The 22,082-nt window shown below is 43.3% G+C and overlaps 1 protein-coding gene across 4 annotated transcripts in view; it reads left to right on the top strand.

Annotated features, from left to right (window-relative positions):
- Positions 1-22,082, top strand: part of CYB5R4 (cytochrome b5 reductase 4) — a 484,942-nt gene that overhangs the window by 41,641 nt on the left and 421,219 nt on the right. For all 4 annotated transcript variants that reach the window (XM_075340162.1, XM_075340159.1, XM_075340161.1 and 1 more), the window contains exon 2: positions 12,741-12,894. In XM_075340162.1, coding sequence (XP_075196277.1) covers positions 12,741-12,894 — 154 coding nt within the window. The remainder of the gene's footprint in view (positions 1-12,740; positions 12,895-22,082) is intronic.

The following is a 22,082-nucleotide window of genomic DNA, read 5'->3' as shown; positions in this document are numbered from 1 at the left end:
TATAGGAGATGGAAAAAACATGGCCGAAAGGGGCGGAGCTGTGTTCACATTCAGAAAAAATAAACTACATATAACTGAATAGGATAACTGAAGTGAGCACTAAAATATATATTCTGAGTGCAAGCCAAAAAATACATACTATACAAGGATAAGACTGCACATCAAACTTAGATAATGGTATAATGCCTCATTTTTCCAATATTTTTCCATATGCTTGAGGCATTATACCATTATCTAAGTTTGATGTGCAGCCTTATCCTTGTATAATATGATGGTGAAAACAGGCTGGGGGTGAAGGGGTTATTGGCTGTGTGTTGAGTTATTTAGAGGGCACACCAAATTTACAGTTATAGAAGCCATACACTGACTACTTTACATTGTATCAAAGTGTCATCTCTTCAGGGTTGTCCCATAAAAAGATATAGTAAAGTATTTACAAAAATGTGAGGGTGTACTCACTTTTGTGACATACTATATGCCTATTAGGCTGTTAAGTTTGAGTCAGGAGAACCATGGCCAGTCAGTCCTTGAATCATGGATTGTTCTCATGACACAAATGACTGTCAAGCCAGTGCCGGGGGCGCAGTTACAGCAGCTGCTCACTATGCCCAGAGCGGTGACTGAAACCGCATCGGACCCCCCATGACTGAAAGCACAAGGCTGACGGGATTAATAAAGTTAATTTAATTCTAGGGATTATCGAATACCCTATTATTTGCTTCGACGGATATCCGGCGAATACCTCGCCGCTATTCGAGTATTTGCGAATATCCGACGCCCAATGCAAGTCTATGGGAAACCAGAATAATTTCATGTTGAACCTGTCGGTGACCTGTGGTGACTGAGGAAAAGGCTGAAATGGATGGGAAAAGGTTGAAACAGTATGGGCACAGTTGTAGAAGGTGCCTCACAGCATTTCTGCCCCCTCCCGATTCATCCAAGATGACAGGACGCACACTAACGTGCCGCCCGCATTCACCCTCTTCCTCTGATTTCTGTCGCATGTGCCATGACACATGCAACAGAAAACTCCTCCCTGGGTCCAGCTAAGTCACCCCCCATACCCCCCCGGTGTTTCCCAGTGTTCCCCCGGTGTCTTTACCTTTTTGCAGCGTTGATCCTCCGCATCCCTCCTCCTTCACAATAAACGCTGGGCGCATGCGCAGAGAGTGGCTGTCGGCTGAGCTCAGCTTCCTGTGTTCAATGAAAGCTGCGCTCGCTGGCTGCACAGACACTGCTGATGTGGCCCGGGGAGAGTAGGTGCAGATTCTCTGCACCCACACTCCTCACATGGAGGGTCTGCACTCCTAGAAAATGGGGGATACGTTCCCTGAGCGTGCCCCCCATATTCTAGAAGGTCCAGAGTCGTCGTGGGACTTCCAAAATGGATTACAGGGGATTTTTTTTTCTTTACAATAAATTGGTGAAAGAGGGAATGTTTTGGGGAGTGTTTTTTCAAATAATTTTTTTTTTCTATTTTTATTACTGACATTTCGTGATGTCGGGATCCAGCCATCCCTCTCTCCATCCAGCCATTCCTGTCTCCATCCCTCTCTCAATCCCTCTCTCCATCCATCCCTCTCTCCATCCATCCATCCCTCTCTCCATCCATCCATCCCTCTCTCCATCCATCCCTCCCTCCATTAGATGGATAGATAGATGGATAGATAGATGGATGGATAGATGATAATACCGCTTTTATTTGTGATGTATGTGTCACCCCCCCAACAGTATGTGTGATGGAGCAGTGACTCTGCGGGATCTTGGATCTGAGTTCTCGCAGGGTCACTGCCGGTCACTCTGAGTTGTGCTTTACAGCAGCACTGAAGTTCTCGCGATATAGATGGATGGATGGATGGATAGAGGGATAGATGGATAGATGGCTAGATGGATGGATGGATGGATGGATAGATAGATAGATGATATTACAGCTTTTATTTGTGATGTATGTGTTCCCCCCCCCAACAGTATGTGTAATGGAGCAGTGACTCTATGGGAGCTTGGATCTGTGTTCTCTCAGGGTCACTGCCGGTCAGTGACATCACTCTGAGTTGTGCTTTACGGCAGCAGTGAAGTTTTTGCAAGCGGTAATGTGTTGACATCACCGATCTTGAGAAATCACCTGGAGTTACCTTTGCCGCATTGTTCACGGAATGAGGCTGCATTAGGTATCGGGCTCAGACGTCACTGAATCAGTGTGGACTACGCCGGACCTGGATATTTCGGGGGGTTAATAAAGTGGTGACAGAGGGGCTTTTTGTTGTTTTATTTCAAATAAAGGATTATTCGATGTGTGTGTTTATTTACTTTACTTACAGATTAGTGATGGCATGTCATAGACGCTGCCATTACTAATCTTGTACTTAGTGGCAGCTATGGGTTGCTATTAACTCCTTATTACCCTGATTGCCACCGCATCACGGCAATCGGGAAGAGACGGTAACATGCCGGGACTGTCGCATCTAATGGATGCGACATTCTCGTTGCAGCAGCGGGCTGATATTCTTGGCTGCGAGAGGGGGCCGTAACCATGGCTCTCGCCCTTCCCAGCCTGAGACTAAAGGCCCGCTGCTGTATGCTCACCTCAGCTGGATATCATTTAGGGGGGGGACTGCACGTCATTGTTTTAAATTATTTATTTATTTTACTATCCGATATTGACCCGCCCACCGGCGCCTGTGTCACTCAGCGTGGGGGGCGTGTCTGACTGCAACCAATCATAGGCGCTGGTGGGCGGGGGAAGCAGAGAATACGAGATGGAATTATGAGCGGCTGGCATTTTCAAAAGCTGGAGAACCCGCCACAGTGTGACAGCCGTGTAGCGCTGCGCCCGTGATCTGTGAGTAAGAAAGAGAGAGGGAGAAACCAACTGACCAAAAAGGCGGCAGCCTTATATAGCCCCTATGGCGCTGTGCGGCCAAACCAATCACAGTAACACCACAACAAAGATGGCTGCAGCGTTACTGTGAGGGTAAGCAACATCAGATGTGTTCATTGGCTGGAAAAAAGCGCCAGGAAGGCAGAAATGAAAGTATCAGAGCGATACCATATTAGCCGTCGGATACCGAATACCTCGAATACCCCATTATCCGTCGGATATCGAATAGTGGCGAATACATTCGCTCATCCCTATTTAATTCCCTTCTCACACTTGGGCTCCTTCGTGCAGGCATTGAGCAGCTTCACAAGTACACTATTACCCTGCAGATTAACTCCAACATTAATAGTGTTTTTCTTTTTTATGTCATTAGCGAGTAAAAATTAAACTGTTTGTTACTTATTAGGGGTCAGTCCCGGAATACTGTGGTGGTATCTAATCGGTGGTCTTTTTATGGAAATGGTAGGAAAGGAGAAGGTAGGACTCGGCACCAATACCATATAGTAAAACTTGGAAACTTTATTTCATCCTTTTAAAATAATCATGGGTTTTCCAGAAAGAACGCCATGCGGCTTGACGCGTTTCGTACAAGAAAGGGGAATTAAAAACAATCCTTAGTCATAAGCCCTTATGATAAATGATTGTGTTTAATGCCCCTTTCTTCTCCGAAACGCGTCAAGCCGCATGGCGTTCTTTCTGGAAAACCCTTGATTATTTTAAAAGGATGAAATAAAGTTTCCAAGTTTTACTATATGGTATTGGTGCCAAGTCCTACCTTCTCCTTTCCTACCTTTACTCTGGATTACGGACCTGCCTGTCCGGTGGACTACGGGCATCCATCTACACCTGGAGGACAATATATGGGTGAGCTGAAATATATATTTTCTTCCCTTTTTATGGAAATGCCTTTTTCTCAACTTTATACATGAAAAGTTCAGAAAGATTAAAATGGGCACCGCACAAAGCAGATTTAAGGAATGATGTTTCAGAATGATTTTGTTGGAAATATGATTCAGTAAATGTCCGGAGAGATGACCAGTCCTTTTTAAATATCTGAGCATATAGCACAACCAAGTAATTGCATGTTTGGTTAGGCCGGTTTCACATTTGCGTTGTTTGACGGAAACTGAGTCCAGCACGGATGCAGTACAGTTCAATTATTTACAGTGGAAGTGCCACACCATGTGGGTTGTGTGCTTTATACACAACCGCATGTGTCCACATGGTGTCGTGCTTCCACTGTAAATATATGAACTGTACTGCATCCGTGCTGGACTCCGTTTCCGTCAAAACAACGCAAATGTGAAACCCACATTAGGCTGTTCTGGTTCTCTAGCCCCAAAATAGATGGCACATGAAAAGGAAAATAGAAATGGCCATCTTTCTTTTATTTTTCCTTGTGATAATTATGATTTTATGCTCTTATCTACACATCACAGTTTGGTACGTATGGGGGCGCCAGTTTCTTCTTACGGGCAGAATACACATTATATGCTATGAGGCAGCTCTCATGTTTGATTTATTTATTTTCCTTGTGATCTTAAGAATCACACAAAAAAGTTGGAGACGTGTACTAGTTTGTTTTTGGGGACAGAAAATACCCCTTCAGGGTCTGTAAAATAGTCAGGCCGTACACACATGGCATCTATGTTCTGTCTACTTTTGTTAGAAGATTCTTGGGAAACTTTCATGTGATTTTTTTTTTTTTTCTTGTGAAAAACAAAAAGATGACACCCTGCTAGTAGAATCAGACACATGGTTGAATAAGGCCTAAAGGCTACTTTACACGCTGCGATATCGGTCCCGATATCGCTAGCGTGGGTACCCGCCCCCATCTGTTGTGCGACACGGGCAAATCGTTGCCCGTGCCGGACAACATCGCGCAGACCCTTCACACATACTTACCTGCCCGGCGACGCCGCTGTGACCGGCAAACCGCCTCCTTTCTAAGGGGGCGGTCCGTGCGGCGTCACAGCGACGTCACTGAGCGGCCGCCCTATAGAAGTGGAGGGGCGGAGATGAGTGGCCGGAACATCCCGCCCACCTCCTTCCTTCCTCATATCGGCCGGGAGGCAGGTAAGAAGAGGTTCCTCGTTCCTGCGGCGTCACACATAGCGATGTGTGCTGCCGCAGGAGCGACGAACTACATCGTTACTGCTGCAGTAACGATAATCGAGAATGGACCCTCATGTCACTGATGAGCGGTTTTGCACGTTTTTGCAACAATGCAAAATCGCTCATCGGTGTCACACGCAGCAACATCGCTAATGCGGCCGGATGTGCGTCACAAATTCCGTGACCCCAACGACTCCGCATTAGCGATGTCGCAGCGTGTAAAGCCCCCTTTAGGCTATGTCCGCACTTTGCGTCGTTCTACTTGCAGTTCAAAACGCACCCTCTGGCAGTAATTAATTTTGCAAAAGTTGCTTTTGACCACAAAATAGCGCTAAAAACGCATGTGTATTTACCGCGTTTTTGCCGCGTTTTAGCGCTTTTTACATGCTTTTCCATTGCGTTTTGACAGATGCGTTTTGAACATAAAGACACTGCTAAATAAAGTTAGAACAATCAAACACAATGAAAAAAGGGGAAAAAAAGGAACTCCTATATTTATTGAAATAATAAAGAAAACAGTTATATTTCATAATATTATAGCGGTTTTATACTATTTAGCGGTAAAATAGCAATAATTTTATATTTATCATTAATTTAATTGTTGGACTATGTGTGTGTGTAAAGGGACATATTATTCCATTATTTTAATGTCAGAAAAGAATGCGTTTTTGTAGTCCAAAACGCAGTGTTTCTGCAACTAAAAAGCAGGTAAAACGCTAGAATTTTGATGTTTCTTGCTTTTTGCTACTTCTCATTGACTTCAATGTTAGCAAAACGCTGCAGAAATGGCAAAACAATTGACATGCTGCTGCTTCTTTGAACGCATGGTTTTTGCCACAAATTATGCAAATTCAACGCAGCGTTTTGAAACGCAAAGTGAGGCCAGGAAATCAACCTTTCCCATAGACTATTATGGAAAATCAAAACGCATGCATTTTGGCATGAAAACGCTGCAGCTCAAAACGCTGCGGAAACGCAGGTGAAATCGCAAAGTGCGCACATAGCCTAAGAGACACAAAGTTATAATCTTGTAGACATAATGCCTATTAGCGACTAATGAAAATAATGCAGTTTGGTAGAAAGGGACATTGGATCTTTTCACTTTCTTATAATTGGGCATGGTATTGAAGAAATACACAGGGGCACATGGTATACAAATTCACGTATATATTGATCTGTAATATATATTTGTATGTAATATACAGCCATACACACATGTATATGCATACATATGTTAAGCAATTCCACATTTCGGCTAATCTGATAAAGTATGCAGTCAATATATGTGACTACTGACTTTTGAATCCTTACCATGTGCCTACTGCTCACAGAATTCTCCTGTGTTGGAGGCGAGACCGGGAGGTCACCTGACCACAATTATATGGACATGTGCCGACTAAATGTGCTTAGCCTTCTCAATAGAAGTTAATTGAGCGTGGCCGAGTGTGTATCCGGAGAAAGTATCCTGTTCTCACCTTCAGGCTGGAATCACACTTGCGAGTGTAAAATTGGACCGAGTCTCATGCCAGAAAGTCGGACGATTTCTTCTCACATTTCATCAGTGTGCTGTCAGTCTGCAATGAGTTTTTACCCTCAGCAGCTGCTATTCATGTACTGTTATGTACAGGAGCATTTATAGTTTTCTCTGCTACTTGGTAGAAATCAATTGAGAAAAACGCATGTCACTAGGATGGTGTATGTGCCGTCAGTGTGACATCCGTTTTTTTTTCCCGCACCCATAGACTTGCATTGAAGAGGCTTGCGCGAGAAACTCACCAAAACGCAGCATGCTGCGATTTTTTTCTCAGTCCGATTTGGACTGAGAAAAAAATAGCAGATCTGAGCTGCCTCATTGATTAACATTGGTCCAAGTGCAATGCGAGATTTTCTCGCATTGCACTCGTGCGAGTTAATCGCAAGTGTGACTCCAGCCTCATGGGAAAATCCTGACAGTGTGTGGTGAGCACATGGTAAGGATTCAGAAGTCTGCAGTCACGTAGAGTCACTGCAGACAAACTCTTGAAACTCACAGCACATTCACACGTCTTTTTCTTAATTTATGCCATATGGTAGAAGAGCTGGAATAAAAATGAGCTATTCTTTCAGATAACTTTGTCTGCATGGATAAAACTTTCACATCTAATTTTCAGATCCACCGGAACGTTATTTATCTGGCCTGCAAAACATTTTTTAGCATGTATGCAGTAGATAATTAAACCCAAGATCCCATTATGGAGAATGGCAGGTCTTTTATTTCGCTACAATAGGAGTATTTTTCCTGTTAAAATCATACCCATCCAATTCTATTGTTTCTGCAAGGTTGGCTCAGAAAATTGTTCTGAAACGGAATTGTTGTGGGAGGCAGTACAAAATTTAGATTCACTGTTAATTCCTTTTTTTAACATATATAATACAATGCATGCTTTTCTAATTTAACTCTCCTCTAGTCCACTTAACATAACCTGGCGAGGTAGCTCATGGAATCACCTCCCTGCTGGCAATATGATCCTGCCCACATTATAACATTTATTTCCGTTGACATCATCAGGCTGGATGCATTAGCCTTAAAAAAACCCTCCGTGTATGGAGATTCATTGTCTAGGAGCTCAGTGTATGGCCAAGCATTATTATACTAAAGCAAGCTGAACACAAATTGCTTCTTTCCATCCTTCACATTGAGTCTAAATGGTAAAGTTTCTCTTTGTGGAGAGCGCCAAGTTGGCACAGGGTGAATTCTAGGTCATACAGTTCTCTTTTTGTAAATTAAATATGCAAAAAGCCTGTTCAGGGAGGAAGACGACAGTCAAACTAGTGCCACCTTTTTGGTAGTTGTAATCCTAAGCCCCTTTTCACACATCAGTTTTTTGCCTTCGTCGAATTTTGAAAGAAAACGGATCTGGCTACTGATGCCGCTGGATCATTTTTTTTTCTCATCGACTTGTATTAGCAACGGATTGCGACGGATGGCCTCACGGATCCGTCGAAAATTGTTTGTTCAGCGGATGAAGACAACAGACAAAGTAACGTTTTTTTTGTCTACGTTGAAAAATCGGACCACAACGGATCCGTCGCCGTCCGTCATTTGGTAGAATGGAAGCCCATGGGCGCAGGATCCGTCATAATCCGTCAAATGACAGAATCAGGCGACGGATTCCATTTTTTTTTTTAACTGAGCATGCTCGAATTTATTTTATATAGTATCAAATAGCCAGCCAGTCGGATACGTGGCAAATCGGATCCGTCGCAAAAGTTTTTCCACAATCTGTGACGAATTCGTCGATCCAACGGATTGTGACTGAAGGCAAAAAACTGATGTGTGAAAGGGGCCTAAAAGGCAATATCGACTCTTTAAAGGGACTGATAGTCACTCAGCATTAGAACCAGCTGTCAGTCAGTGCGGAGGGTGTGGCTACAGCCACCACTCTTTATACACAGAGCGGTGAATCAATCTGCACCGGCTCCACCCTTCTGACTGAAGATGGAATGCTGCCTGGATTAATAAAGTTTATTTCCTCCCAGCAACAAGGATTAATGTGCAGGTACTGTGCAGGGCAATGTTATTAACCTACAGATTAACCTCATATCTGAAGGGTTAATAGCATTTTTCCATGTTGCACATTCCCTTTAAAGATCCTTGCCTCATGATGCAGGATAAGAAACCAAACCAGAAACTCCATTTGCAGACTGGCTACCCCCTTCATTATCTGGACAGCATATCAACATGTAACATTATCAGCCTCCTGATGAACAGCATGGGGAAACACGTTGAGGCAGCTTCTAATCCAGACGTTTGATAAGTAGCATTCATATTGATTTTGCCTGAATATATATCCAGTTTGTTGATTTGGGTTTTGCACAGTTATTCATTTATTTGTTTTTTCTGAAACATCCTGTTTTTGTGTGATTAAGGAGATATTTGTGTCGCACCAGCAGCGGATCGAACCGCTCGGATCCGGGATAGTGTCCATTCGTGGCTCGAGGGTCTCCGGACCAGGGGGCTTAGGGGCCACACTCTAAAGTAAAGGGGGATATTTACAGGGGAGTTATAGTTCGTGACGCCACCCGTGGTGTGCGGTAACTGGGAGTACCGCCGCTGCCGTTGGACTCTGGATAATGTTATTGGGTGCCGTGAAGGGGAAATCACTCAGGTACTCACTCAGCCAATAAGCAGATGCTGACAACCGGGTAAACCAAGTCTCTGGGTGCCGCTGCCGCTCAAAGGGGAGCTCGTCTGGGTCCCGTCCCCTGCAGTGCTGCCTGGTGATCCGTGACCTGCCTCCTGGCACAAAGTTTAAATTCACCGTAGTAGTGGCCCAGTAGTCTGGAACTTGCTGGGCCCCGCTCCCCACTGTGGCTAAGTGTGGGAGCCTGCTTTCAGGGCTCATGCTTGGGATTTTAGTGGGCTGCTTCTATGGAAGGCCCTATTCCCCTTGTTGCGCTAGTGCCCCGATTCTGGAGCGAGTGGGAACAGTCCATTAAGGCTCCGCTCTCCGCAGGTTAATTGCCGGGTTGCCTGTAGCTTCTCCCCGACCTAGGGTCCGTATACCCCGGCGTGCCTTCGGTCCCGGAGCGGTGATGGGACCAGGCTGCTGACCGTTCTCTTTAACAGGTCCAGGCACCTTGCCTCAATCCCCTGCTCCTCCTCTAGGTCCAGACCACTGTCTGCAACCTAGATAGCTTCTCCCGGGAGCCATTACTCCCAACCTCCTCCAGTTGACTTCACTACTCCTCACCTCCCCTTTTCCTGACCCCTAAGTGGGCGACCCTATTCCGCTCAAGTTGCCCACTGCTGTGCCTGGTGGGTGTGGTGCAGGGTGTATCTAGGATATGATTCCCTGTTGGAGGCAGCACTGTAAGATGGAGACCCAGAACCATGAGGGATTTCAATACTGCACTAAAGAGAAAGAGCGTGCAGTACCATTTGACGACCTGATAGTCCAGGGGCGTCACATATTCAGGGCATACTAGGGCCAGTCAATGGTGAGTGGGGGCAGTACAACCCTAGGGTGAAAAACACCGCTGGTAGGCAGAAGAGGGGTGAGCTATCAGGGTAAAGATTAATTGGCGCCCCCCCCTCCACTCTTTTGGATCTCTGCACCGTTACTGGCTGTTCATGGTACTAATATAGTTATTAGTGATGGGCAAACACGCAGATACCTGTCCAAATGGATTTAAAAATTAAAAAAAACAAACAAAAAACAGGTTCGGGCGACACCGATCCCCATATAAGTCTATGGGGACCTTAATCATGTGCTTTAAAATGATGGTACAAAGGGCTAGGTGGATTAGAGTAGGCATTATACTTGCCAGTCTCCGCGTGCCTGTAACGATACTTCCGGGGCCACTCATTAACCTCATGCATATGCACTACTTCGCCCACTCACTGGCAGTCCCAGCATGTTTGGTTGACATCAGACCTCGCCCCCACCCTGTGTGGCAACGTGTTTGACTGCTTGCAGTCACAGACGCTTTCTGCATGTCTATATTGGTGTAAAAATAACTAAAGAAATTGGCGTAGGGTCCTACCATATTATGATACCCAGCACAGAAAGCATACGGCTACAGGCTGCAGCCCCCAGCCATGTGCTTATGGTGTATACATTTCAGCACCAAATCTGCATTTGTTGGCAAAAAAGGTGGTTTTCTGACAGGATATAAAGGTTTGTGAACTCAGAGATCTCACCTGACATGAGGTCTCTGAGTTTAATGAGGTCATCTGAGATCAGTTTACCTGCAGTCAAAGCTGGAGTACTGTGGGAATCTCCAGCTGTGACTGCAAATAAACTGAGTGACGTTACCGCTCATCGCTTCGGCGCAGTCTCTGCCTGAAGCCACAGCATGCGGTCGTGTTATGTGTCCGTGTGCAGTTACTTCAGTACGTATATAGCAGAGCCAAAATCATCGTGGGACCTCGTGTGGATTATGTCGGAACTGGATGTTTGTTAATAAAAGGGTGAAAGAAGGTGTTTTTTTCCCTTATTTTATTTCAAACATAGGATTTTTTCGGTGTTTATGTTTATTTCTTTTCACTTACAGATTAGTAAGATGGAGGGTCTCATAGACTCCTCCCACTACTAATCTAGGGCTTAGTGGCACTGTAAGCTGTTATTAACCCCTTATTACCCTGATTGCCAGCACAACAGGGCAATTGGGAGTTAAAGTGCCAGCAGTGATGTATCTAATTGATGGGACAATTCTGGGCAGCTGCAGGCTGCTATTATTAGTCTGGGATGGGCCCAATAACAATGAGTCTCCCCAGCCTGAGAATATCAGCCCCCAGCTATCGGCTTTATCATGACTGGGTATCAAAACTGGGGGGGGGACCGCACGTCATTTTTTCTTTTTTTTTTAAATTATTTAATTACCTCATGCGGTGCTTTTTTTTTTTTTTATTTTGATACAGCCAAGATAATCACAGGGCTGGGGACTGTAGCCTGTAGCCATATGCTTTATCTGTGCTGGGTATTATAATATGAGGGGACCCTATGCCAATTTTTTATTATTTATTTTTACACTAATATAGAAACACAAGACAGCGCCTTTGATTGAAAGCAGTCAGACATGTTGTCACACAGGGTGGGGGTGCGGTCTGACTGCAAACAGTCAGATGCGGGGACTGCTAGTGGGTGAGGGAAGCAGTGCATATGCATAAGATTAATGAACAGCCTTGGAAGTGGGTATTACCGCTGTGCGGGAGACTAGTGAGTATAAAGCGCCAGCTTTATTCTTATTTTCTTTCTTTTTTTTCTTTACCTGGGAGCCCAGATCCGGATAATTAGTTCCTTGAGAACTCCGTGCCCATGATCAGTGCACGGGTATTATGGTACGTAAACTGCGCTGACCCGGACCTTTACAGTCTGGTTTTACCCATCACTAGTTAATACATGTTTAACAACTTGATTTTACATCAGTCTGGTTTTAATGCCTATCTAATAAATTATTTGTTTTAGGGTAGTTTATATGGTCATGTATCCTATTTTTGGTTATTACCCCTCTTCAGTACAAAGCAGAAGTGGTTTGACTGGGTGAGAGGACAGTGACAGGAGTTTCATACTAGAGTTTCTGTCCTATTTCCCTCTAAACAGGCAATTTGCATATCATTTCACATTTTCACACATATTCAATATACAGTGTATTTCCATTTATCCGCTCAATCAACAAGGCTAGATGATTGGACCTTGGCTGAATATAAAAACTAGAAAACAGGACTAATCAAAAAATAAATAAATCAGCATTTTTTTCTATCTGTGATTTCAAAAGATGCTAAAGAATGGAGATAGAGATTTTGCTATAAACGCTTGTTATCGCTCTCTCTTTGGGGATTTGGATTGCTGCAGTCTAGAGTTGAGCAGATTGTTTTGCGTGAACTCTGTCCACGACGGTGCTCTCTGGCGGTGGACTGGACCTGCACGAATATCCTGACCTTCCGGGATGACAGGCTTGTCTCACAATTTGCTTTACTGTCACACCCGGCCAGTGAATTAAACAGCGCACCAAGAGCAAGACATTCCTGCAGCTATCATATTCTAGATATCAATTCCAAACCGAGCTTATAACTGCACTTCCGGTGATTGAAGTGTATCCCTGAATTACTTTTTATGATCACCTAGGTTTTCTATGTGCATTAGGTTTCCAACGTTCCACTATTTTAACACTGCTTATAGTAACAGAATTTTTTTTATATAATTGTGTTAACAGGTTTACTCTTGATATTGACTTTTACCCATTCTAAAATAATCTTTCCCAGATCCCATTGAAACCTGGAAGGAGTCTTATGGACTGGATCAAACTTAAGAGTAGTGGAAAAGATTTAACAGGCTTAAAAGGGCGCCTAATAGAAGTGACGGAAGAGGAGCTTGCAAAACACAATAAAAAGACCGATTGCTGGACGTGTATTAGGGGTAAGAGACTGTCATTTTGAGCTGTTGTGTGGGTTGGGATTACTGTCAACGGAGTTAATTGCCAAATCTATTCCTTTGTTCAGGTGTTCACATCATTAGAATATGCTCGGGGCACTTGCCCAATATACTTAGAAACGTAGGCTAGTCCATTTGTTCTCCTTAAAGGGAATCTGTCACCAGGTTGGTGCCATCTAATCTGAAATGTAGGGGCAGAGATCCTGATTCCAGTGATGTGTCATTTACCGGGCTTCTTAGTGAAATTTTGATAATCTACTGCTGATTAATCAGTGATTTTATCATTAGGGGACTACTTAGTGTGCTGCCAGGTAGTCCAGCATATTCATAAGCTATATATAACTGCTAGATTTGCAGCAGAGAAAAAATTGACTTTATCAAAATGACACCAATCAGCCTAGTAAGTGACACATCCAGCTCTTCAGGCAAAGAAAGCCATGGTCTTTATTTCAGCATGCAGACAACGGATGACATGACCAGCACAGCACTAGACCATGGCTTTCTTCGCCTGAAGAGCTGGATGTTCCTCCTTTCTTTTATTTGCAATATCGGGCTGTGGCAGTGCCTGTCCGTGCTCCAGGGGGAGGCCAGGAGTGAGCGTGTACACGGTGAGCTGATATACATATATTAAGTGACACATCGTTGGAATCGGAGTCTCTATCTCTACATTATGCTGGTCTCAGATGGAGGAGCAAAAACATGGCGAATGATTCCATTTAATTGGCAGGGGACTAGTCCCCTCGCTCATTACCATACGATAAAAGATCTTTAGAAACACTTTTTCTAAAGATCTCGTTATCTATGCTAGTGTATACAGGGATGGTTAGGCAGGGATTCGCAATATGCACAGAACTGCTCGTGGTTCTAGGTGCATATTACACCTGACAGGTTCCCTTTAAGAGGTTTTCTCAAGTTGCATCTTCAAGAGCATACAGTTCCTCTGCCTCCCAGCTTCCTCCTTCACTCCTGAAGATTTATTGCCCCTGACCTGGACTGTGCTTTCTCCCAGGCTGCTAGGAGATCTGTAGAGTTAGAGAAGAGCAGGAGGAATGAGGCTGGTCAAATTCAGTGAACCGGTCAGCTGCAGAATACGTTGTAAAGCATAGAAAACAGCAAAAATCACCAAATATCCTAAAATAAGTAAATAATTTGCAATAGTGCATGTAAATAAAATGGGGTACTTAGTTAACATTATTTTAATAAAAAAAACATAAAAGCCATCCCACCATGTTATGGGGGAAACTGGAATATGTGTGTATACATGCAATGTGTAAGAGCATGTTCACACTGGCCCATTAAACAGCAACACCCAAGAAAAAAGCAAACATGAACAAATACCCTAAAGTAAGTGAATAATTAGCAAACTTAGATTCTGGATAATCTTTTTAAGTTTTCTTTGTGTTTTTTTTTTTTGCAGTAATGCAAACAAGGGTGTGGCCTTCCTTGCTTTGAGCTGGACATTACTTTTACATAGCTTTCCATTGTTGGGTGTCCATATCGGGCCCAAGGTTCTGCTCAGTCTTTATTTCACATGTACGTCACTAGACATATGGTAAGGTTTTAAATATAAAATGTTAAGTCACCTTGACGTTGTAGGATGGCTTTTGTGTTTTTTTTTTTTTAAATCACAATAATGTTAACCACTTCACAATCATGGGCATACTGGTGTATGTCCTATTTTGTGGTGCCTTCCCAACCTTGCGCTTACCGATACGTTCTGGAGATTGTATGGGGCACAGGAGCTCGATGCGTGACAGGCTGAGTCCTGACACTAACAGCCAGAAGTAGTCCACACTCCACCCCTGACTGTTTAATTCCCTAAATGCTGGAATCAATAGCGATCACAGCATTTAGGGGCTGGGAGAGGGAGAGCACTCAACTTCCCAAGCAATTGAGATCCATGTGACGTGATCACGGTGGCCCGATCGTTGCCATGGCAACTCGAGGTCGTCATGATGATCTCAGAGTCAGCCATCTATGGACAGGAGCATGGTTTGAGAGGCCTTGGTGAGTGTAATACTGCTGGTGCATTACAATGAATTATACCAGTGATCAGAGTAATAAGAATTAAAGTCCTATAGATGGACTTAATAAAAAAAGTAAAAAAAATAATTGTAGAAATACTGTATATATTTAAAAAAAATCATCACAAAATAAAGAACCAAAAAAAGGAAAAAAATATTCTACCAATAAATAAATATGTATATTTATATATAAAAATAAGTAAACCAAAAAGTCCACGTTCGGAACAACCCAATCCATAAAACTGTCACACTATTTAAACCTTCAGTGATCACCATAAAAAAGTGGCAAAAAAAGTGTTTTGTTTTTTTTTTCCTTGCCCACGACAGCACCCCGGAGAGAGAGAATCCACCGCAAAGGACACTGAATCTTCAGCTTTAAAAGGTGGAACCTCTCTGTAGGCTTCAGTGGTTTCCTGTCCTTTGGGGGAAGGAGAAATTCAGTGCCCGGCGCTGTCAGGAGAAAATAGAAGATTTAAAGCTCACCTGAGCAGGGCCATCTCCAGGGAGGAGGGGGAGCATGGTCTGTTTTGGCATAATTTCATTTCCGGTTGCAGATCCTAGGCGACACCCAGAAAGAAAAGCACGGCTTGGTTCGGTGTCAGTGCCCCCTGGGAACCCGTGGCCAGCGGCTAGTAAAAAGTATGCTAGGATAAAAGTGTCCTTTAGGCGTGGGGCATTCCCGGTGCTGACTGTAGGCGCCCCTGTGACCTGGCCTGGAAGGAGGTACTTCTGGGGTACTGCTGACGTCACGGGGTGGGAAATAGCACAAATTTAAACCCTGCGAGGAGGGTTTGGGCTGTGTCTAACTATTGTGACTTAAGCCGCAATAGCCATGGAAGACACTGCAGCCCCGGCCTTGGTATTCTGACTCCTCAGGTGGGGTGAGTCCAGGGGGTTCCCTGATATGCTTTTATTGATTTCTTTGTTTTCTCCATTTTTTTTGTATTATCTTAGGACAAGCCTTATAAGGCTCAGTTCTAGTCCAAACACAGGGCGTGTGCATGTAAAGTTAAACTGACCGCTTCCTATAGCAAGAGATTGTGTCAGGCTTGCATTGACAGGGTGCTTTCTGTGGAGTCTCCATCTCGTTTGGAAAGCATGAGGTCCCTAATTAAAGTGCAGATTAAGAAATCATTGCAGGAAATTAAGTCGGGTACATCCTCAGGGAGACAGTTGGCTACAGTTGAGTCTAGCTTGGAGGAGGAGGAGAAAACAAAGAGCTTGATGGATTTTATTCAGACAAGTCTTCATCCTCATCATCTTAAGATGACGAAGGGGGTCCACCATGTTTCCCTATGAAAAGATGGGAAAACTGGTAAAAGCGGTCGGAGCAATCATGAGGATAGAAGATATTAAGGATCCAAAATCTATATAGGACTTGATGTTTGGGGGACTGGAAGTACACAAACATACAGTGGGGGAAAAAAAGTATTTAGTCAGCCACCAATTGTGCAAGTTCTTTCACTTAAAAAGATGAGAGGCCTGTAATTGACATCATAGGTAGACTACAACTATGAGAGATAAAATGAGAAAACAAATCCAGAAAATCACGTTTTCTGATTTGGCAAGATTTCATTTGCAAATTATGGTGGAAAATAAGTTTTTAGTCACCTAAAAACATGCAAAATTTCTGGTTTTCACATACCTGTAACTTCTTCTTTAAGAGGCTCCTTTGTCTTCCACTAAGTACTTGTAGAAATGGCACCTGTTTGAACTTGTTATCAGTATAAAACACCCCTGTCCACAACCTGAAACAGTAACACTCCAAACTCCACTATGGTGAAGACCAAAGAGCTGTCGAAGGACACCAGAAACAAAATTGTAGCCCTGCACCAGGCTGGGAAGAATCTGCAATAGTCAAGCAGCTTGGTGTGATGAAATCAACTGTAGAAGCAATAATAAGAAAATGGAAGACATACAAGACCATTGATAATCTCCCTTGATCTGGGGCTCCATGCAAGATCTCATCCCGTGAGCAAAAATCCCAGAACCACACGGGGTAGACCTAGTGAATGACCTGCAAAAAGCTGGAACCACCATAACAAAGGCTACCATCAGTAATACACTAAGCCACCAGGGACTCAGATCCTGCAGTACCAGGCATGTCCCCCTGCTTAAGCCAGTACATGTTTGCTAGATAGCATTTGGATTATCCAGAAGAGTATTGGGAGAATGTCATATGGTCTGATGAAACCAAAGTAGAACTATTTGGTGGAAACACAACTCGTCGTGTTTAGAGAAGACAGAATGCTGAGTTGCATCCAAAGAACACCATATCTACTGTGAAGCATGGGGGTGGCAACATCATGCTTTGGGGCTATTTGTCTGCAAAGAAAAAAGGAAAACTGATCCTTGTACATTAAAGAATGAATGGGGCCATGTATAGTGAGATTTTGAGTGCAAAATACCTTCCATCAGCAAGAGGATTGAAGATGAAGAGTGGATGGGTCTTTCAGCATGATAATGATCCCAAGCACACTGCCAGGAAAATGAAGGAGTGGCTTCGTAAGAAGCATGTGAAGTTCCTCGAGTGGCCTAGCCAGTCTCCAGATCTCAACCCCATTGAAAATCTGGAAGGAGTTGAAAGTCCGTGTTGCCCAGCGACAGACCTAAACACCACTGCTCTAGAGGAGGTCTGCATGGAGGAATGCAGCATTCCTTTAATGCAATCAGCAGTTGCATTAAAACTTACTACCCATACATTTTCTTTTTTGAACTCAGCCAGGAGAGCGCTCTGGTTAAAAAACTGGAAAGGGGATTTTCACTCTAAATCCAGACTCTGTGGTTTACCTTGTGAAAGGGAATTTCTTTTCAAAGCGGCCATAGCAAAATTTTAGAAAAATTGTCTGATTCTAAGAAGGGATTCCCAAAGACTGACTTCCCAAGTTTCAAAAGACCCTTCCAACCTTCCAGGAGACGTAGACAGGCCAGACCCTCGAAGATAAGAAACCCCAGATGGAAGTGGGACTGTGTCAAAGGGAGAGATTCCAAGATGTACAGTGTTTTTTTGGGGCCTTTCAGAAGATCTGGAAGCGCCAGGACCCAGGTAGGAGGAAGGCTGTTAAGGTTCCTTTCTGCCTGGGAGAAGATTTCGGCGAGCCGTTGGGTTCTGGACACATTAGCTGAGGGGTTAAAACTCAAGCTTTACCTTCCCTCCACCAGACAGATTTATAGTTACAAATACCTAAAGCTCGAATGGTTGTCAACAAGCCTTAGAAGGCGAGGTCAGGATATTGCTAAAGAAAGTCGTTCTCACCCCAGTCCCAGAAAGAAATAGAGAAGGGATTTTACAGTCCCCTCTTCCTTCACAACTATCATAGATCTAAAAAATCTAAATGTGTTTATAGTGGCAAAGCATTTCAAGATGGAAACAGTCGGCACAACAGTGAAACATCTATACCCAGAATGTTTTATGACAATAATAGACTCAGAGATACCTATTAACATGTTCTCTTATATCAAGGTCATCAGAATACCTCAGGGTGGCGGTAGTCGTTCAGGGTCATCTGACTCACCTACAGTTCCTACTGTTCCTACAGTTCCTCGCCATTCCTTTTGTGCTCTCAATGGCTCCCAGGGTCTTCACAAAATTGGTAGCAGAAATGTCAGCCCATATCTGAGAAAGGAATATTCTTTTCATTCCATACTTAGACGACTTCTTGATTGTGGGGAAATAAAATTCAGATTGCAGGAATGCAATAAATCAGGCGAGGGATATTCTCATCACCCTAAGCTGTTTGATAAATACAGAAAAGTCATGCATGGCCCCAAAGCAAAAGCAAATCTTTTTAGGAATTCTGCTGGACTCCAAATGCCAGACATCTTTCCTTCCGGGAAAAAAAATAAGGAAGATAAGGGATTTAGTACTGAAATTGAAAATAAACCTTGTTACCACTCTAAAGGCCCCGTCACACACAGAGATAAATCTTTGGCAGATCTGTGGTTGCAGTGAAATCATGGACATATTGTTCCATTTGTACACAGCCACAAACCGGGCACTGATTGTCCACAATTTCACTGCAACCACAGATCTGCCGCAGATTTATCTCTGTGTGTGACAGGGCCTTAAGAAGGGCAATGTTGGTACTCTGATCCTTAACAGCATGCATCCCTGCGGTTACTTAAGCCCGGATACATTTTCGAAAACTTCAGTGGGAAATCATAAGGGTGGTGGAGGTCAGAGGAGAGCTAGACAGAAGGATCTCCATCTCACAGATTACCAGAGACTCCATGCAGTAGGGGCTAGAAAGAAACAATCTCTCTTTGTGCATCCCATGGGAGGTAAAAAATCCCATCATGACAGATGCAAGTCTCTCGGAGCGGGGTGTTATCATTGGAAGGAGCACTCTTCAAGGGAAATGGTCACGGAATCTAAAGTATGCATTGTCAAATCTTTTTGTCAGCCATAAAACTAGCACTCCGGAAGGCCCTGCAGGATTTATCGAGGCCGGCCTGTAAACGTCCTGTCTGACAACAGCAGTAACGTATGTACACAAAAAAGGTGGGCACCACATCCAGGAAGCTCATAGCATTGGCAGAAGAAATATCAATTTTAGCAGAAATAAAAAAAAATGCAACAAATTTTATAATGGGGAAAGAAAATACAAAAGCAGATTTTCTTAGCTGCCATTGGCTAGGTCAGGACGAGTGGTTCCTTCATCAAATTTTCAGCAAGATTACTCAGAGATGGGACACATCGGTAATGGATTTGTTTGCCAGTCAGTCAAACAAAAGTCAGGAAAATTTTTTCCCTGAACCCAAGAGACTCTCCCCAGGCTGTAGACACCCTGCTCAAAGTATGGCCCAAAGGATTGGTGTGTGCTCTCCCAGCCATCACCATAATTTAATTCTGAGGAAGATTCAGACTGTTCAGGCAGAAGCAATTCTAATCGCTCTTTTCTGGCTCAGAAAAACTTGGATCAGCTGGCTCCGCCAGATGATGTTAGGGGACCCAGGGGTCTTTTCAGAGTTTTCAGATTTATTGTCCCAGGGTCCTTTCCGATATCCGACTCTAAAGAGCTTACGCCTAACAGCATGGCATTTGAGTGGCAGCTGTAAGGGCCAGGGGATTTTTAAGAAACCTAGTAGCTGCCTTGATAGAAAGTAGGAAAAGGTTACCACTAATATTTATGGCAGAGTGTGGAGAAAATTTTTAGTATTTTCGTGGATTAATCCTCTGGAAAGTAAGCCGGTGCCCTGGTCAACCATCTTAGGACTCCTACAAAATTGTCGAGCGATGGGTTTAAGCCTAAATATGCTTAAAGTTCACATCTCTGCTTTGGGGGTGTTCTTAGATTTTAAAGTAGTAGATCACCCTTGGGTAGTAAAATTCACTAAAGTTGTGGGTCAGTCTAGATCAGAGCCCCAACCTAGTTAACCACCCACCTCCCCAGGATCTGAACCTAGCACGAAAAGCATTGACTAAAGTTCCGTTTGAACCCTTGTCAGAATGCACAGTCAGGGCATTAACCTTCAAGACCACTCTTTTAGTAGCCCTCACATCGGCTAGGTGGATAGGGGAGTTAAAAGCTCTTTCAGTAAATCAGCCCTTTACAGAGATTCTTCAAGACAGCGTTATGCTTTAGGCTCGATCCAGCCTTTCTATCGAAAGTAGTCTCTATGTTTCACAGGTGGCAAAAGATAGTACTTCCTTCCTTCCTTCCTTCTATGAGAACCCCAAGAATGACAGAGAAAAGGAGTTTCATGCACTGGATGTTAGGGGGTGCCTGCTGTAATACCGAGAATCCCCTAAAACTTTTAGGAAATCTACCTCCTTTTTGTTGTTTTCAGGGTCCCGGTAGAGGCCAGGCAGCATCAAAGGCCAGATGGGTCACATTTGGGATCTCTTTGGTATACAACTCGAGAGGTCAGGATTCTCCTTTAGGATTAAAGGCAAACTCAACCAGGGCCATATCTACCTCTTGGGTGGAGAGGGCTGATGCCTCTCTTGAACAAAACTGTAAAGCTGCCACATGGTCTTCAGCTTTTACCTTCTCCAGACAGCATAGGTTGGATTTGGGTGCTAAAGACCTTTCCTTTGGTAGAAAAATTTTACAAAGGGTGAGTTCCTTTGAAATCTCTCTGGGGTGCTTTTGCAAGGAAGGGAAAAATCATGATTACTTACCGGTAATTTTATATTCCAGACCCACGACACCACCCTCTATTTTTCCCTCCCTCCTTTTCAGTTCTTGCTTAGTTCTTGGTGATGGAATCTCACTAGTTTGGGTTTTTTCCCTTTTTCTCATAAGGGAGCAGAAAAAAACAAAACTAACAGATTGGTCACATACAGTATATGTCAAAAGTGCATTTGAAAGAGGTGATATCTAGATTGTTTAAATATGCAAAATAATATGTGTCATACAAATTAATCAAAGTACTTATCATGGTCTGTAAAGCACTTAAGAGAACAGAGAGGTTCCACCTTTTAATGCTGTAGGTTTCCTCTCCTTTGGGGTGGATCCTCTCTCTCCGAGTTGGTGTTGTGGGTCTGGAAAATCCAATTACCGGTAATCATGATTTTTCATCATACCTCCAAAAATGTGTAATAAAACGCGATCAAAAAGTCACAAGTAAATAAAAATAGTATAGCTGAAAATGTCATCTTCTCCCACAAAAAAGAAGCCACCATACAGCTCAGTCAATGGAAAACTAAAAACCTATAACTCTCAGAATAGAGCAATGCAAAAACTATATTTTTTTGTATAAATTGTTTTTATGGTGTAAAATTGGCAAAACCTTAAAAAATATAAATGTGATATCGCTGTAATTGTACTGACCCGAAGAATAAAGTGGTCTTAATCATTTTTACGACACACTGAACGGCATAATAAAAACTCTAAAAAAAACTATTACTAAATTTCTGTTTCTTCTTGATTCTGCTTCACAGAAAGTAGACTAGAAAGTGATCAAAAACATTGTGTGACCCAAAATGCTATCAATAAAAATTTCAACTCCGCTCACAAAAAACAGCTCCCTCATGACTTTTGGCAGAAAAATATTAAGGCTATAGCCTTCAAAATTTGATGATACAAAAAAAAATAAAAATGTTATTTTGTAAAAAAGCGTTTTTAGTGAGATACTAGACAACCCTAAAAAACAAAGTTGTGATGCCCCCAGATGGTCTGAGGGGAGTATTTCTAAATTGATGTA

The sequence above is a fragment of the Anomaloglossus baeobatrachus genome, chromosome 3, assembly GCF_048569485.1.
Source record: "Anomaloglossus baeobatrachus isolate aAnoBae1 chromosome 3, aAnoBae1.hap1, whole genome shotgun sequence".
In the NCBI taxonomy this organism is placed as follows: Eukaryota; Metazoa; Chordata; class Amphibia; order Anura; family Aromobatidae; genus Anomaloglossus; species Anomaloglossus baeobatrachus.
The sequence above is the reverse complement of the archived record's forward strand: the minus strand, read 5'-3'. Positions and strand labels throughout refer to the sequence as shown.